Genomic DNA, 18,300 nt, shown 5'->3' with positions numbered 1-18,300 from the left:
CGAAATTCGCAAAAATAACCGCTTATACAGTATATGGCATATACAGTAGTTACTTGTTTTGGCAGTGGTAGCAACAGGAGTTGTAGTCTTTAATAAAAAGAAAATATATTAAAATCATCATTATCTTTTGAATAATGCCTATGGACAGTAATGATGAAAATGATAATGACAGTAATGTAGAGTCTCTTAAGTAGTCATAACAAGCTAAAGATCACAAGCTTTCTGGGATATACTAATAACTTGTTTTGTTTGTTTGGTTTTTCTTTTGTGTGGGAATTGCATACAAATTAGTCTTTTTCATACTGAATTTAGGATGTTGGTCAGTGAATACAATATGCAAGAGTTAGATGCAACAACAACAGAAATGTAGATAATGCAATGCAAAGGGAATAATTCTTTTCTGCATATACTGTAAAAGTGGAAATTTTCGCGGTGTTGTAATTTTCACGCATTTCGCGCAACCAAAAACTAGCGCGAAAATAAAAGCACGTGAATATTTTTGCTTGCCATATGTTCCTGTGCGTGATGTCTTGATTCCACGGACTTAAAAACACGCGAGACTCTCCTTACCGGGCCAATCGCGAAAAATTAGTCGCGCGAAAATATCCACTTTTACAGTAACATTAGTGGATATAGTAAAAGGTTAACTAGGCAGATGCCAGGGTCATCCAGATAAGACACAACACATTTCTTTCATGAATATCACACAGAGTCCTTGTTTTAGGGAAAAAATATCCAAAATAGTAACTAACTTGTTGATTTACTAGATGAGTAGTACTATTCAAATACACCATCTCTTGTGTTTTGCCAAAGAACTATATCTACACACAATTGTAAATCCAGTGTTATGACAGTACACAAATAAGCCAAGATCTGTTTCATCAGGGAGGTGGGCCACCTCCCTGGTGTCATCTACCACAATCTCTTTGTGTCCCCCCCCCCCCCCCCCCATGGCAATATGTGTCCATGTCCAATATCATAACAGCAGTAGGAGCATACAAGATGGGAAATATAAAATAGAATGTGTTTATAATGACTTTAATTCCTAGAACTGCTGTTTTGACAGAGTAGGTCAGCCTTTTTTGCATTACTATTCCTACGTATGACGAGAGTGATTTTTTTTTCTTTAATGGGCTTTTAAGAGCTTTTTAGCACTGCATAGCACTTTTAAGCACTGTGACATTACTGTTTAGCTTGTGATAGAGAGCCAAGAAAAAGCCATGTTTTTTGTCTTTTGTTTCCTTCTGAGTTTTAAGAAATACTGTTAGTCAAGATATTCCACAAAAGATCCTCCGGTAGGTCTTGACCTGCTTTCCAATCTTTATCATATGTATTCTTCTCTTCTCATTTTGCATTTCACACTTTCATGTCATAGTCAGCAATCCTTTTGGTGTTTTCCTGTGTAGTCTCTCCATCTCAGACTCTGTTGTTCCTCACAGATTTTTTTACCGCTATCACTGTGTGTAGCTTTAGTGATGAGAATACTGATAGAACAGAAGCACCCTGCACTCAGATAATTTGTTTGCATTGCAGACATTACCTTAGTGTCAATGTGAATTGTTTGTGTTTTTCTTTTTGAAATGCTCACCTGTATCAGAAAATTGTCAGTTGAAGGCATAGCACCAGTGATATAACAAGACGAATTTATACAATTTGCATAAAAGTAACAACCTCTCTGCAGGTCTTCTTTTAAGAACTCAGTTCATCTATGAATTTTTTCAGAATGCACTTGTAGCATGTTTTGAATAGGAAATGCACAACTGATGTTAAAAAGAGGATTTCAAAAGTGCACTAATATTAAGTGACCTATTCACCATCAGTGCTATGGACGGCAAAATAGGTCATTAATCCGTGATCACAGTATGTTTTAAAAATGCTTTGTGTTTGGAAGTGTGTTAAGAGATTCTGCTTGCTTCATCAGGTAAGTTTCATTTTTTCCTTGGCTTGCCCAAATTGCACAAAGTGACTGCCCTAGAATGGTTGCCCCATGCTAGCAGACGACTTTTTGACTCTTTGGCATCATCCATGCAAACTGCAAAGAAAGGGACCCAAAACTTGTATTTGTGAGAGCAAGAGTTGGAATCAGTTGTAAGTCTCTCTAAGTGCACCCTTTTTTTTTTGCCTCCTGAGTTACACAATTGATGCCAATCTTACCATCAATCACAATTTACTTTTCTCAGCACAAAGGCTCGAATTCACGAAGGTGGTACAAATGAAACCATGGTTTAAACCATGGACAAAAACCATGGAGCACCAAGTGTTGCATGGAATATTTCGTTACGAAATCAGTCATTTCCTCGATGAAATGATTATTTTGTAACAAAATGACAACATTTTGTAACTAAATGAACATGTAGTGCACGAAATGATAATTTAGTTAACGAAACGGTCATTTTGTCAACAAAATGACCAATTTCCTTACGAAATATTCCGTGCGACACTTGGCGCTCCATGGTTTTTGTCCATGGTTTAAACCACGGTTTCATTTGTACCACCTTCGTGAATTCGGGCCAAAGGGTCCAGATTTATTGGAGATGGGGGTCTTCAGAGCAGCACATCCAACAGAGATTTCTCACTGCATTGTTCTCTTCTCGTCCCTCTTTTCCCCCGTGCAGCGTTAATCAAGAAGATCAGGATGACTACTTCTCCTAGCAACCAACACTGTCCACCGGACCCAGGGAGGATTACATGGATGCGGAGGAACATTTTCCGGATGGCATCACAAAAGAGGAGCTCTCTACCCCGGTGTGTGCCCCTCGAAGGCATCCCAGACAAAAACAACGATAGAGGACAAAGAGATTGGGAAATTCTGACCCTGTGAATCATAGCAAGACAAGCACTTGGAATGGCAGCTTCCCAGCTTCTCTAGTCGTCACTGTCCCCTTTAATATGCTCTCCTGTCGTTCTTCTTCTTTCTCTCTCTCCATCTATCTCTCTCTGTACTCTTTAAAGGGAAACATTAAAGGGAAACTCCACTCTGTGTGCAAGTTGGCTTTGATAGATGAAAATCAAAGAAACAGAAACAAAATTGTCACTGTTCCTGGTTGTTTGGATTCACTCTAGTTAAAGTCATCTTCAATATGAAGTGGATTTTCGCTTCAAGTATATTCCATCCACATGTGTTTCTTCTTTAAACTGGGTCCAATTAGGTCTCAATGAATAAATAATCTTCGAAGTCTGGAACCTCCCCCCCCCCCCCCTTCCTTCTCAATTGTTTCTGTGTAAATCCAAAGAGATCCTTCCCTACACAACATTGTACAGATGGTAGTCAGCCAGGCAGTATCTGTTGTATAAATTTTAAGGAGCATAGAGTATTTTTGCAGATTTTCAGCTCGACATCAATTAATCAGTGAGGTTTCTAAGTACCATCGTTACTGTAGTGTTCTTATTCATGGGTTATTGCCTACTGGCTGGAAGCTAAGCCAAAACTTCCTACTCTGCCTGATTGGTGTTAAATCGTAAGTTTTGCAAGGCAAAATTGAATCAAATCTCATCCTCGAAAGTCGCTCATTGGGCAGTAGAAAGTGTTAATAAAAGGGAGATTGTAATTTTTCTGTCACACGAGGGCGCTCGACTTTTTTTTTTTATAGCAAGCTCTTCATAGCATTGGTAGAAACAATTTGTGTTGCATCACTCATAGTGGCAGTGGAATGCTTGTGAGCGCTCTCTACATATCAGAGAAGAGACGCTTGTACAGTATCATATGTAACGTTGAAATATTTCTCACATCATTAAACGGTTTTGAAATGTCCATTTCGAGTTCGTATGAAACAAACAAACAAAAAAAGACATTTGTACTATCGTTGGGTTGAAGTTGATAGATTCTGTGTGTGTTGTGTGCACTGCTGCTCACATGTAAAAGTGTTTGTGTGCTTTGTATTTGCTTTACCATACCTGTAACTGCAGAGTTGCCAAATTTTACAGAGTACACAGAAATTAAAAAGGATTTATAATTATCAGAAAAATACACAAAAATTGAAACGAACAAAACATTCAACATTTTTGACTGTTTCTTGATAAAATCACATTGCTGAAATACATCTTTTCTATGCTGCTTTTTGTATTAAAACCTTACTCATTAGATTTTTCAAGAAAAAAAAATGTTTGTACACCATTGATACTTGTTCAGTACAACCTGTTCGGACCTCATCTTGAACACCCACACACAAATGAAAGTTACATTATTACATCTTGTTCACAGAAAGAATGATAATATGGCATGCATGTGATGCCAGATCAGAATATCCCTGAGTGTAAGCACAAGTTACGTGACAGTTGGTTACCCCCGGCAGTCACATCATATATTATAGCCCCATGTATTTGTAACCTGTGTGATACATTTTATTCAGTCATGGAGCCTGCACTGTAACTTCTTTAGGTCTTTGCATTCCCTTATATTTGTGTGGTGTTTTTGACAAGCCATCTTGTGCCTAGACTCTTCACTTCAATTCCGTCTCTATGAATACGCACGGCATATCAGAGCTCTACAGTTTTGTTTGTTAATGTTAGATTGAATATTCTACAGTGCAATATGCTATTTGTCGTGATACTGTGGCATGCATTAGATGTTGCAGGTAGGTAGTGAGTTCAGTTTGTACGAGATATCGATAGTAACTTGCGTCCAGGTTGATTGCAGATAAGAAAACACAACCAATTAAAACAAACAAACAAACAAACAAACAAACAAACATAGATCTACACAGATCTTCTTCACAATACTGCAGGGGGAAGGGAAAGGAATGAATAGGGGCATGATCAAAGATTGTGAGACATTTGATAGAAAAGTTTTCCGTTTTATAGTGAAAATGATGTAATTAATGCAAGTTAGTATTACCAGCATATAGCATAGATTCATTAGCAGTTGTTGCATTCATAGTGGAGAGCAAATTTTTGCATACAGCTTCACGCATGAAGTTCTCCTAGCATGTGTAGAGATGCAAAGATTACCATTTTGGGGGGATTCACTTTTTTTTTTTGCATGGTGCTCCTTATTCGATAAGATTATACTTTACAGCAAGTTTACTTCTAACTCATATAACACCATGTCTCTTTGGATTGGTTTGATTGTTGGTTTTGTATTTATTACCAGGAATAGTATTCAAGTGTAATCGGAGGTGTCAGTCAAATAATTGACCTGTATAACTTTGCATATTCGTACTTATTGTGCTAAAATTACAGCTTAGTTCAAACTTGTTCTGATTGTAACTACAGTCCTTAGATAGTTCATTGTGTTGTAACCCTGTTCATTTATTTATTATATATCAAAGTTAAAACATATATTTATATATCATATTTACACCTGGAACTTCAAATGTTTTGAAATAATTGCAGATTGATACTTTTTTTTCGCAGCAAAGAAATATATATGTAAGATATGTCAGAGCATATTTGTGGAGAGTGGAGACTATACATGAAAAAAATTATAAGTAATTCCAGTAAAATTTTTGTGTTTGGCTGCCAAATTACATGTCATGGTGATTCAGAGCTATTGCCATGTTATATTGCTTTAAGGAGGAACACTTGGCAATGTTGGAAGTGGAAGGTAATGAAGGAATTGTGATGCTTCTTTTCTTTTCCAGTCTATTTTTTTTTTTAAAGTGGTCTGGCCATCAAGGGTCATGGGTCGGTCAGCAACATTCCAATCAAACTGCAACAGGAGAGAATCATTCTGGGAATATACAGCAAAATGCACTTACTTGATGTATATAATCTTTATCTAGTCTACAGTGCGGCCCTTACCTCCCCTTCTCTACCCTCCCAAGTACAGGAGAAATTAGGACATTATTATATATGATTCTGTTCTCTTTTTGCCTGTCATATCAAATTCATGTCAAGATAATGTTGAAGTTGAAACAGCTTAATAATGTGTTGGATAGAGAATATTGAGCTAATATTACTGGGTTGTTGTTTTTTTTTAATCTAAATATGTAAGTACAACAATGTCGAAGTTCATAGATTTTAGTTTTGTTTTTCCTTTTAAGTTCAAAAGTGCTTTAAAGTTATATCCACGGTGAAGCTGTCTCACATGCTGTAGATATAAATATCCACACTGTGTTGATATAATGTGGAAAGTGACTAATACTGTACAGTTTTAATGTGATAAAATAGAAAAATTTCCAGTCAGTTTAGGTATTTTGGAGATTAACATCTTAAAGATTAATGAGAACAAAAATATTGTGCACTATGTAGAATACTGTATCATTTTTGTATCACATGGAAAAGAAAAGAATAAAGTGGCACTGTTACAGTTTTTAATTCAAGGTGCAATGTCACAGAAGAATTTGGTTATGACATAAAGCACTGAATTTAATGACCTTCACTTATGACATGTTTCTAAAGTAAAGTTTTTTTTTTCTTTTTTTTCGTGTATCACAAATGCAGCGTCATATCCTGTGCTGATCTAGTGTACCAAAGCCATCACTGGAGTAGTGCACTGCTCCATGATTGTAATATTTGTTCTCTGTCGTTGTCATCACAAGACTGTACTATTTCAAAGTATTTTGACACTTTTTGAATCTTTACATTTGAATGCTGGATGAACAGAACAAAGTTATTCAGGCTGTCCATTTTCAGACATTCTTTTACTGACAGCAGGGTCTTCTAGCTTCCCTTTTCTTCCCATTTAAAATGATGATTATTGACCACAAGTTTTTAAGTTACATTTTATTCTCTACTATGACATGTGCAGCACCTGCATTTTATCATTCAGTTTTTGAGCCAGTGAATATGTCGTGCTACAGTGAGATTAAACCTTGGGATTAGAGGAGGAATATGATTGTAATTCACACCTGTTGAAAAATCCATAATATTGCTTATGTCAGATATTTGTATGAGGTATTCAGAGGAGAGGAAAAATCAAGTTTGCTTGTTGCTGTGAAAGTTTTGGCAGAGTTGAAAACCAAGAAGTGATTTGCTGAGCAATAAATGGATTGTATCTTCAAAAACCAAAGATAACCTCAGTCCATGTTGTTGTTTTTACCCTCTCAATGTTAATATCAATTCACAATCCATCATGTACCTTACACAGTCATCCCACGTATGTCAGACCAATGAAACTGATGAAAAAGTTATGGTATAGTTTTTGTTGAGATGGGGGATTCAGATCTTAACTTTTTGCGAGATGAAGAGAAACCACAATTCAAAGTTTATTTTTGGAAAATTGGTTTTCAAAGGCTAAGATATGAAAAATACAGTGGTCTTAATAAAAGGTGGGTGCCACCTTTTACTAGGACCACTTTGTCTTTGGATATCTCAGTCATTTCAAAACTGATTTTCATCAAATAAACTTTGAAATCATGTAAGAATTGTATGCACTTTAATATTTCATAAGAGGTTTCTCACATCTCACAAAAGTTGGAGACCTGAAGCCCGTCTCAACCAAAACTATATCATCCCTTTAATCATGTCTGTTAAACACATCAGCAATACTCATCTTTTACTAACAAGTGCAATTTCATGTCAAGTTTCAGTGGACTTTGATATGTAGAGTCAAATGAAACAATATGAGCTGGAGAATTTTCATCAGTATTGAACTTGACATTACTGAATTTAAACAATTCCAAAATGTATGCAGGGAACAGTGATATTGAGTGTAAACACGCTTTGCAAATTACATGTAGATTTAAGATGAAGTCCTCACTGCCCATGTCTCCCATGGTTTGTTCACAAAAGTACAAATATGAAGTTAGTTTTTGGCTTATGTTTATTCATTCCTGCCATCCTGTGTATTTGATAGTACATGTTATACTCTCGTTTGCCAAAGTCAGCTTAACCATTGACTGGAATTGCTGTTTAAGGAATCACAATCACTTTAAAGGGACTGTACGGTACTGGTTGAGGTAGGGATTCATGTTTTGAACATTCCTAAGTGAGATAATGAAAAGCCTCTTATGAAATATGAAAGAGCATGTAATTTTAAGAAGGATTCAACGTTTATTTGATGAAAATTGGTTTTCAAATGGCTGAGATATCAAAAAAAGTGCTAATAATAATAACCGATTTTCATCGAATAAACTTTTGATACCCCTTAGAACTGCATTCCCCCTTACATCTCATAGAGTGGTTTCTGAATATCTCGCAAAATGTTAAAAGCTAAATCTACGCCTCGACCAGAACTGTACACACCCTTTTATATATATATATATATATATATATATATATATATATATATATATATGAGTATATATATATATATATATATATATATATTGTAACAAAGTGGTGTCATGATAGTGCGTGTACGCACGTTCTCTTAGAGGATATGGGTACGGATGGGGCGTGCGTTTACACGCGCGCGGTACGAACAAGAGTCTGTACGGCAACTGACAAATTAATGGCAGTTGCGTTCTAGCCACGGCCGGGTAAGGACAGTGTTTGGGTCGTCCGTATACAAGCAGTTGGTGAGATTGCGAAGGGCTGTGGGCCACCCCGCGAGATACTTTCCTATGTTTTATTCGCCCCTCTCCGAAAATAAAGGCAAGTAAAGCGCTTGTACCATATACAATTCAATTACCGTGGAGATAACCGGTGTGTTTATTTGTGATATCTTTTATGTACGAATACGGTGATAAATGAGAGAGAGTTGAGTCCTTTGTATGCCAAGACAGGAGAGTCCCGACCTCGATCACAACGGTCCCGGTTGTGTTACAATATATATATATATATGTATATATATATATGTATATATATGTATATATATATATGTATATATATGTATATATATATACATATATATATGTATATATATTGTATATATATACATATATATATATATATATATATATATATATATATATATATATATTCACAAAACAAAAACAAAAAAATGTAAAGAATTGAGACCATGAAAATCACTTTGTTAAACATTGAGGGTGTCGTTATATTCAACCTATTAATAAGAGTTTCAATGCTATTCAAACAGAGTCAGAGAAGAAATCCACCCCAAAAATAAATAGACTTCAAAAGAAAAAGAAAAATATTCCCTACAGCATGATACAAGAATGACAAAAATCAGATAAGAAATAAAGAAGACATTCTGAAATTTCACATTTTTTTTGGAAAACATTTCTTGACCAGTTCTTATGAATATTCTAATGAGCAAGTTGATGATGTTATACCATCACAATTTTTCGTGAATGTTATATACATGTATGAAATTCAGAAAAATTTGTGTTTTTAGCTAATATTTCTTTTTTTGGGGGGGGGGTGGTTTTAAAGACAAGTTTTATATTTATACAGCTGAGATATAAGATTTTTGTCATTTCTGTGTATAAAATGAATAAGAAATTGTGAGAGCATGACCTCATCAACTTGCTGACATGAATATTCATAAGAACTGGTCAAGAAATGTTTTTCGAAAAAATGTAAAATGTCTAAATGTCATATCTTCCTTGTTTCTCATCTGATTTTTTTAATTTTTGTATTGTTCTGTAGGACGTGAACTATACCGGTAAATGTAGTCAACTGTACTTACTTGTAATTCGGAGTAGCGACGTTTCACGTCCTCTCCGGGACGCTTCATCAGGACTGATCAGTCGGCGTGATGAAGCGTCCCGGAGAGGACGTGAAACGTCACTACTCCAAATTACAAGTAAACCCAGTTGACTAGATTTACCAATATAGTTCATGTGATACTTTACCTGGATGACTGAGAACATTCACAGAGATATTATTCTGTAGGGAATATGATTTCTCTTTTTCTTTTTTTTTGTTGTTGAAGTTTTATCATTTTTTGGATGGATTTCCTCTTTAACTTATGTATACATGTAAATGGTTTCAACATGGAGCTAGCTTGCTCCATGGTTTCAAATAGTGCCACTCCATGTTCAAGTTGACTTAAATGAATAGAGTACAATCAGTCAGACAGAATGGAAGAAATTGCATTAGATTAGGATATAAAATGAAAAAGTAATGGCATTTTAAAGTGTCAATGTTTTCACCAAATGGCACTTTTGTATGCTATTAATGGAAAGGGAATGAGGTGTGATGACCATGTCTAATGTATGCAGTGGAACTTTAGTATGAATATTACTGATTTTAAAAAGCTGCCATATAACAAAGACATTTTCTTTTTTATGAGAATTTTGGGGCTTGTGTCCTTTTTTGTTAGTTTTTTAAATTTTTGTTTGTGTTTTCTATGATGGTAACAAAACATCCGTTCAACAGAATTATCCTGTTTTTACATTGTGTTTCTTTTGCTTGGCAATCTTTGTAACATTTGTCCAGTGTGGTTGCAATTATTTTCATTTGCTTATCCTGTGAAGCTTACTTTTCGAAAAATATGAAAATTGATCTCATATCTGACATATGAAGCTTAATATTATACCGATATTATCTTGTCATGTATAGTTTTCCACTGGGTATTAAAGGTTATGTTCTTATTCCCCAAATTGTCTTGTGATCTGGGGGCATGTCATAAAGTTTTTGTCAGACATTTTGTCTGACAAACAGTTAAAAGCTACTGAAATCCTTGCATCTGATTGGCTGAGAGGAAATTAAGTTTGTCCGACAAAGTTGTCAGACAAGATGCTTCGTGAAATGCCGTCCTCGGCCTCCCCCCACCCCCCCCCCCCCCCCCCCCCCCCCACCCTCATACAGCGATAGAAAGTTGTAAGGCGCCACCTTGTGACCTTGCGACCGCAGTTGAATCCCACGAGAGTGGAAAAACACCTTGCTTGTTTCTGAAATTTAGGGAAGGATTGTCCATTATAACTCACATTTATTATTTTCAAATTTTGGGTAAAAGCCATCCGATACCACGATGAATATCCGATGTGCAAGGGTAAGTAAGCCTTTACCTAAAAGTGTGTATGAATGTGTGCGTGAATACTTGCATCTTTACAATCACGTGAAGTGTAGTCCCATCAATTGGATAATGTGCTGGCTGGACGTGTATTTGACCGTGACGGACGTGTGGAAATGCAGTGCTACAACTTGTAACAAAATATGCTAATTCGACGGTTAGATCTAATGGCAGAACGCCTAGTAATTTAACAAGAGTTTGTCAAATTGACACTTATTGGTATTTGGTTTACAGAACGTTTTTTTTTTCTGACATGTTTTAGTGTCTCCATCGCATGCATGATATTATTACTAGATCTACTACTAGATCTAGTTTCTACTTTTTCTTTGACTCTTTGTCTTACTTTGTCTTTGGCCTTGATGTAAAATAAACTAGACTACCGATAATGACCAAATTTTACCTAAATTGATTTAAGGTCAGAGGCCGAGGTCTAGCTTCTATTGAAACTTTCACTGAGTGACGTCTGGTTAAGAAGATGGATCATATCGTTGTTTATTGAAACAGTCATACGACAAAAACTCAAAGTATCGGCAACCACACCAAGGACAAGGTTTGACCTTCCGTGCAAAGGTTTTATCAACCTTGCGCAAAATCATATAAATTTAGGTTTCTTCATGTAGCAGGAGGTCAAATTTTTTAGACGGCATTATGGTCGAATTATGGGGGCTGAGGGCTTGCCTTAGTCCTCTATTTGTAGTCAACACCGCAAGAAAACTGGAGATCTGCATGCTGCAGGAAGACAGTTCAACAAATTATGCCCGAAAATGTGTAGTTGCTTTGTAACCATATGTAGACATTTACAAACTTCTTTTTTTCAAAATCCACTTGATTTGTGCAAAATACAGCATTTACAATGGTAGACCCCATTTTTCCTAATTTTCCTCATTCACCAGATGGCTTACAGTAGTTTGGCAGCCTAGATGCTGCTTGCATGTTGGTTTAAACAGCTTTAAAAAAAAAAAAAAATCAAATTTTATAAAAATCAGATTTCAAGACTGCTAGATATATACTTTCTTAGTCTTCATGTGCAAGTGATGGGGATAGATAGTAAAGCATTGCCTTTACAAATGTGACTACATTAGATTGAAACTCTTTTTTTTCCCAGCCTGAGGATTTGATGAACATGCAGCACTGCAACCTGCTGTGTCTTCCAGAGAACTACCAGATGAAGTACTACTTCTACCATGGCTTGTCCTGGCCCCAGTTGTCTTATGTTGCAGAAGATGAGGACGGCAAGATTGTAGGCTATGTCCTGGCTAAAATGTACGTTCAAAAGGGGTTATTCAGACAGTAAATGATATTCTCTGTATTACAAGTGCAAATTGTATTTTGTCGTTTGGTACCCAATCATGTACAGTGGTAACAACATTTGAAAAACTGTAATTTTGTACTTACTCACAATGTAGTAATAAAATTCATGTAATCCTGGCTTAAAGGCAGTTAAACCAGAACATAAGAACTTAATGAAGTAACTGAATTCAGTCAAAGAGGCCAAAGGAACCAAATGAACTGCCAAATATTTTTGTACTCAAAACAAGCCCTTGAGAGCTACAGTATATGTGGTGATTGATTCTCATGATGTGCTCTAACATAATTTATTTATGGATTAATAATTGCTGGGAAATCAAAGTTTTTTGCAGTTCTGCTGAAAATGGTCATGACTGTTGTTTGAGAAAAATGCTACCCCCCCCCCCCCCCCCCCCCCCAAAAAAAAAAAAATAGATAAAAGTAAGCTTAGCAAAGGAGTAACCAGATGCAGGAGCATCTTTATTTTGTCCTTTTTTTGTATTTGCATACTACAATAAGTAAAGTATGGAGAGGGGAAAAAATGATAAGGAAAGAATGATGATGACAGAAGATGATAAGTTAATCTCAAGAAGGAGTACTGTAGGGATTAGAAATATGATATGGTGTTGGAAGTGAAATTGTAACCTACTTGTATATTGAAATGAGTCTATTGGAGTTGTGTCTTAGTACCACTAGTCCAGTTTTCTTTTACTTTGTTCCCATTCTGTAGGGAAGAAGACCCAGACGAAGTACCACATGGCCACATTACATCGCTGGTAAGTCTTAATTCATCAGAGTATGTGACATGAGACACAGAGGTGTGTAAGTTGTTTCCCCTTTGTCATACCTGAAGCAATCATCAAAAAGACAACTGTAGGCAGTTTAAGTTCGCAATGTTTGTATGTTATATGACTGTGAATTCACCAGTTATTTGGATTATTCACTGAAGTTTGACAATTTGACAAAGATTGTGGGGAGGTATTAGAGAAGGATGTGCCACCTACTGAGAAAGTTCAATTTTCCCAAGAATTCAGTTTGCAATGAACACTGAGGAGGGCAGTGTTAGTGGATGGAGCAGAGGGGATGAGGGGATTGAGAAATTATCTTTTGCTTAACCCATTGAAGACTAGTCTCAAGTGTACTTGTGCAGGGGTCTGTGGGACTTGCTTGTTATAGCAAAATGAGCTCACCCTCAGCAGGTTAATAATGACTCATTTTATTCCTGTGATGTACCTTCAGGCTGTGAAGAGGTCCCACCGACGACTAGGCCTGGCACAGAAACTGATGAACCAGGCTTCCCTGGCCATGACGGAATGCTTCAATGCTAAGTACGTCTCACTTCATGTCAGGAAGAGGTAAGAACCGCAACCCCTGATGAATATCATGTCTTACTATTGATAAGCATATACACATGTTTAAAGGGTGTGTACAGTTTTGGTTGAGGTGAGGATTTAGCTTTTAACGTTTTGTGAGATATTCAGAAACCGCTCTATGAGATGTCAAAGAGTGTGCAATTCTTGGGGGTATCAAAAGTTTATTTGATGAAAATCGGTTTTGAAGTGGCTGAGATATCCAAAAACAAGGTGAAACAAAGAGATCCTTATAAAAGGCATGGCCTGTCGCCTTTTATTATTATCACTTTTTTTGATATCTCAGCCATTTGAAAACCAATTTTCATCAAATAAACATTGAATCCTTCTTAAAATTACATGCTCTTTCATATTTCATAAGAGGTTTCTTGTTATCTCACTTAGGAATGTTCAAAACATGAATCCCCACCTCAACCAGTACTGTACAGTCCCTTTAACTAACACCCACACTGCACACAGTTATCAAAGAACAGGTAGGCTATAATTTTAGACTACTGGTACACAGAATTTCATTCGCCTTCCACCCATCTATTAGTTCTCCTGTAGTATTACTTAGCACAACCATTTTGCTAGCTTCGGAGGCTTACTGTGATGTTAAATGCATATACTGTATATGTTACCATACTGTATGTAATGTGTATTCATATTTGCAACTTGGTGAATTTCTGTGCTTGAATATGGGATGCATACATTCTGTGCACAAACTTTTAAAGACATTTGCAGACCATAAAAGTTACATACTTCTATATGCCTGAGGCAGGGTCAGAAACAAAGGTCAACGTCATTCTACATGTGATCGAAGGAATTCAATGATAAATTTCTCTAGCCTGATGACGGCTTGTCACATTTTCATGGGTCTGGAGGAGTTGAGTCTTATGCACTGTACCAATAATTTGACTCCCCTCATCTAGAAAATACTAGTGATATTGTTGAACCTGTGCTGGTTGTGGGACATACTGCTTCATGTGATAAATGTCTTAACCTCAGTCACAGAAAGACGTTGAGAATATGCAGTCATAGTTTCTAATTTTCACATGGGAGTTCCAAGGAAAGTTCAGTATGAGTTATTGAATGAAGTGTTTTTTTCTGTTTCTTTTCAGCAATCGGGCTGCCCTGCATCTCTACCAAAATACACTCAAGTTCACGTAAGTACTTCTACTGAAGTTGGCAATTTTACTACATGTTTTGAAGCCAGTGAATATGTTCAGGACACCATTCAGAAATTACAAATCTTGAATACTTCAACACTCCACTTCTTCACTATATCTTATTTAGGATGACATCATGTGACTTTGATAAGGGAAGGTTGATTTACACATGAAATTGCATTTTTTGAAATGGAAAATTTTGCATTAAGATTATTGATGTTCCCAGTTTGCACAATGGTAATGGTTGCAAATTGTTACATTAGTTCCCATTTCCTCATTGATGTATTAATTGTGTGAACACTTGTCCTCTTTACTTATTTATATGTATATTAAGTGTACTTTGTTACTTATTATTGGTTTTAAATGAAGACAAAACTTCGTACTTATTCATCTTTGATGCAGTTTTATGCAAGACAGTGAAATGTTTTAATCAATTAAAGTAACCATTCAAATATTGCTTTCTTACAGAATCAGTGACATCGAGCCTAAGTATTATGCTGATGGGGAGGATGCATACGCCATGAAGAGGGATCTAGGAAACATTGTCAAGGTATGGTTTTTAATCTCACAATATTTTTCTCCCTTTTGTTCCCATGGTTACTCACTCCCAAAGTGCTTGTGAGATATTTCTGGGCAAAGGAGTCAGCAGATGATAGTTTCTCATTTCTTTTGTTGTATGTCCTTTGTTACCATTACAAACTGAGTGAAGATGTTTACCCTGTATACAGGAACGACTATCACATCTGCTAAAATGAAATGCTGATGTAGACAAATGAAAATTGCTCTCAAAGTACTGTACATTAACACTGAATGCATACTTTTAAGATCAGCAATATTCTTGTAAAAGTGCCTTGAAAAGAGCAGGCTGACAGTAACAATCATCGAAACAAAGTGCCATGACATATTTAATCTTTTCTGCTGTGTTTGATGTATTATAGTAGCACAAACACTAATATATCAGGATGGGATTTTGTCAAGTATTTTGGACTATGCAAATAAATCAGTGTCAAAGGGAAAGTTTCATGGAAGTTCCATTTTTCATTGTGCCATTTGTGTACAAATGAAAAAACAAATCGTACAGTAATAGATCTGCTAAGTTCAATTGTCGTAGGCATCACTGAAGTTGGTAGAGATTAGCATGCAGTCAGTGCTTATACCAATAACTGCTTCAGTTTAAGTTTGATTTGGAACCATCATAGAAGCTAAGCTTTTAATTCTACATAGTGACACATATTTAGCTGGTGTAGTTAAATGTTTATGTGATGGGGTTGCTGTGAAGTTCTGTTTATTTGGATGAAAAGTTTCTGATTAGTAATCAGGATGATATCTTCAGTAGTGAATGTTGAACAGTGATGTCAATAATGTTAAAGATACCATATCCCTCCCAATTTATTCTTGCCGCTACTCATCCAGAAGGGGAAATCTGATGTTGAAGCAGTGGAGAAGGTGTTGGAGCGGATGACAGTGGAGGAGAGCAGGGAGCAGGAGGAGGAAACACTGGCTATCACAGATGCTGGGGCGGGAGACCACACCCCCTCCCCACCCTCGGGGGCAGAAAGGCTCCAGGGTGGGGCAGAGAAGGCGGGAGTGGAGGAGGAGAAAAAGGCGACGCCAGGAAAGGGTAAAGACGAGGCCAGCGGAGGCGCAGGGGGAGGGGGCAAGGGAGGGGAGCAACCGCCCAAATCGGGGCGGGAGTCCAAAAAGAGTCGGAAGAAAGCAAGGGAGGCAGCAGCCAGGTCAGAGGAGAAATCTGGAGAAAAGAGCTAGAAAATGTCAAGAGTTGTCATTTCACATTTAATATTTGCCAAGGAGTAACATAGTTAAAAACCATCTACACTATAATGTACTGAAGTGATGTTAGTCTTTTGTTATAGCTTGGGCTGGAACCAGATGCGAGCATGGTTAGCAACTACAGTGTTCACAGACCAGGCCAGATGAGGTTGTGTAAAACCAATTTCCATGGCAATGAGTGGCTATGACATCACACTTTTGTGCTCTTTAACACCATAAAGAAAGAGGTTTGGTTATTTATGACTTTTACCTGCTTGTGTATGCTTTTTCGCATCTTGCTGTCAGGAATCACAAACACACAAAAGAAAAACCAATCTATACAATGACTGTCATCCCAAATAGATTTATACTAGATAATATTGTAGTTAAACGATTCATGACTATGATATTATATATGCTGTGTTTTGCCTTCATACAGATTCAGCTCACAATGGCAGAACCATTTTCAGTGTGAGGTCATCAATTTTTTGTTTGCCCTGTTGTTACAGCAAAGCTGTGATACCATATTGTTAATGACAATATTAAATTATGTTAATCACTATTGTATTGTTGAGGAAATTTAACCATTACTCACATTTACTGATTGTTCAGCCCATTGTACTTGAATATCTCCTAATTGTCTGGAGCTTTAATGGAGTAGGCATATAAAAATAACCACAAAAGCCTCAACAATAAACTTTCAAAACGACCAAAAACAGATGTTAGCATTTTCTTAGGAAGTATCCCACCTTCAGAAATGACATGGATTAGAAATGTAATGCTTTAATCATTTGTATTGGGAATTGTTTGAATATAAAGCAATTCTATTTGCTACTCCCTCCAATATTATGACATATTCTTTCAGGCCAGTGGGAAACAAGATATTTTGCATTATATTTTTGGTTTTCAAATGCTTTTATCACATCAAGTCTTGTATTTTCAGTGATATATTAATGTTGGGGAAAAAAAAGAATGTGAACATTCTTTTTTGTTGTTGATTGAATTGAAAAGTGATGAGACCAGTTGTTCTGTCTATGATCTCAGAGCAAAAATTAAAAGATGGTACCCTTTTAGATTTTCTTTTTTCCAAACCCAAAGTTCCCAACAGTGAGACTACGGTTGAGTGTACTTGCATGCTGGTATGTACAACTACCGATACTTGCACATTGTCGCCCATCATTGAGATGTAATTATTATGTCTTAGCCCTTGAACTGGAAATACTCACTTGTATGCCAATAAATATCTAAAAGAAGAGCGTGCTAGTGCAATATGTCATTATTTTGTAAGTACAGGTTAAACCTGGGGTGTAATAATTCAAATTTCTGCTTGCAGTAAAGAGTGATAACCATCATTGGAGGGAACAGCAGGTGTGTCCCAAGGAATTTGCATAAGAGACTGACAAAACACACTGAGCATTATTGTAAAACTTTGGTTTTATTACATGCACATTTGGAGTAACAAGAATCACCATACAGAAGGCTTTGGACGGCAAGAACGAATGATGAAAGACATTAAGTGAATTACACAACAGTATTTCTGAATTAATTTCACGCACACACAAAATAAGGCATTATGCATAGATGAAGGTATTGTTAACCAAGTAGGTACTCGACACATGGGTGAATCATTCCTGTTGTGTGATTTTAGAATGGAATGTAACATTAAAAAGTGTGCATATACACAAACAATTTTGTAGAACAGTTGGAAATTAGCAACGACTATTTTCAGAAAGACTGGAATGTTAATGTACTTGATATTGTTTTTTTTATCTAAATGTTTGATTTAGCAAAAGCAGTCCATACCAACATGACACATATTCATGCAAATAGGTTGAGATTTTGAGCAAAAAGTGTCAAGCTTACCACAACATCTGATACAAGAATACATTTCATCCTTTTCACAAAGGGATATGCAGTAGTCGGC

General features: G+C 36.4%; 2 protein-coding genes across 3 annotated transcripts in view; both read left to right on the top strand.

The window, feature by feature from the left end:
• Window positions 1-2,911, top strand: part of LOC139742339 (protein bicaudal D homolog 2-like) — a 51,158-nt gene extending 48,247 nt beyond the window's left edge. For both annotated transcript variants that reach the window (XM_071652918.1, XM_071652917.1), the window contains one exon: window positions 2,616-2,911. In XM_071652918.1, the coding sequence (XP_071509019.1) occupies window positions 2,616-2,621 (6 nt within the window). In that variant the 3' untranslated portion in view covers window positions 2,622-2,911. The remainder of the gene's footprint in view (window positions 1-2,615) is intronic.
• Window positions 2,912-10,649: 7,738 nt separating this feature from the next.
• On the top strand, window positions 10,650-16,373 carry LOC139742370 (N-alpha-acetyltransferase daf-31-like). Its single transcript, XM_071652948.1, has 7 exons — window positions 10,650-10,780; window positions 11,907-12,064; window positions 12,819-12,864; window positions 13,328-13,443; window positions 14,559-14,603; window positions 15,075-15,156; window positions 16,023-16,373. Exons 1-7 carry the CDS (start codon window positions 10,760-10,762, stop codon window positions 16,371-16,373), a joined length of 819 nt encoding a protein of 272 aa, XP_071509049.1. The 5' UTR covers window positions 10,650-10,759.
• Window positions 16,374-18,300: the final 1,927 nt, after the last annotated feature.

This window comes from Diadema antillarum, unplaced genomic scaffold (genome assembly GCF_040938485.1).
Source record: "Diadema antillarum isolate AM-2024a unplaced genomic scaffold, OU_Dant_1.0 seq00000998_RagTag, whole genome shotgun sequence".
NCBI classification, from domain to species: Eukaryota; Metazoa; Echinodermata; class Echinoidea; order Diadematoida; family Diadematidae; genus Diadema; species Diadema antillarum.
Note: the sequence above shows the minus strand (reverse complement) of the source record. Positions and strands in the feature narration are given on the sequence as shown.

Coding starts and splice junctions, on each gene's coding strand:
- LOC139742370 (XM_071652948.1), top strand. CDS start 10,760: ATGAATATCCGATGTGCAAGG. Junction 13,444..14,558: donor TCACTTCATGTCAGGAAGAG/GTAAGAACCGCA, acceptor GTTTCTTTTCAG/CAATCGGGCTGCCCTGCATC. Junction 15,157..16,022: donor ATCTAGGAAACATTGTCAAG/GTATGGTTTTTA, acceptor CTCATCCAGAAG/GGGAAATCTGATGTTGAAGC.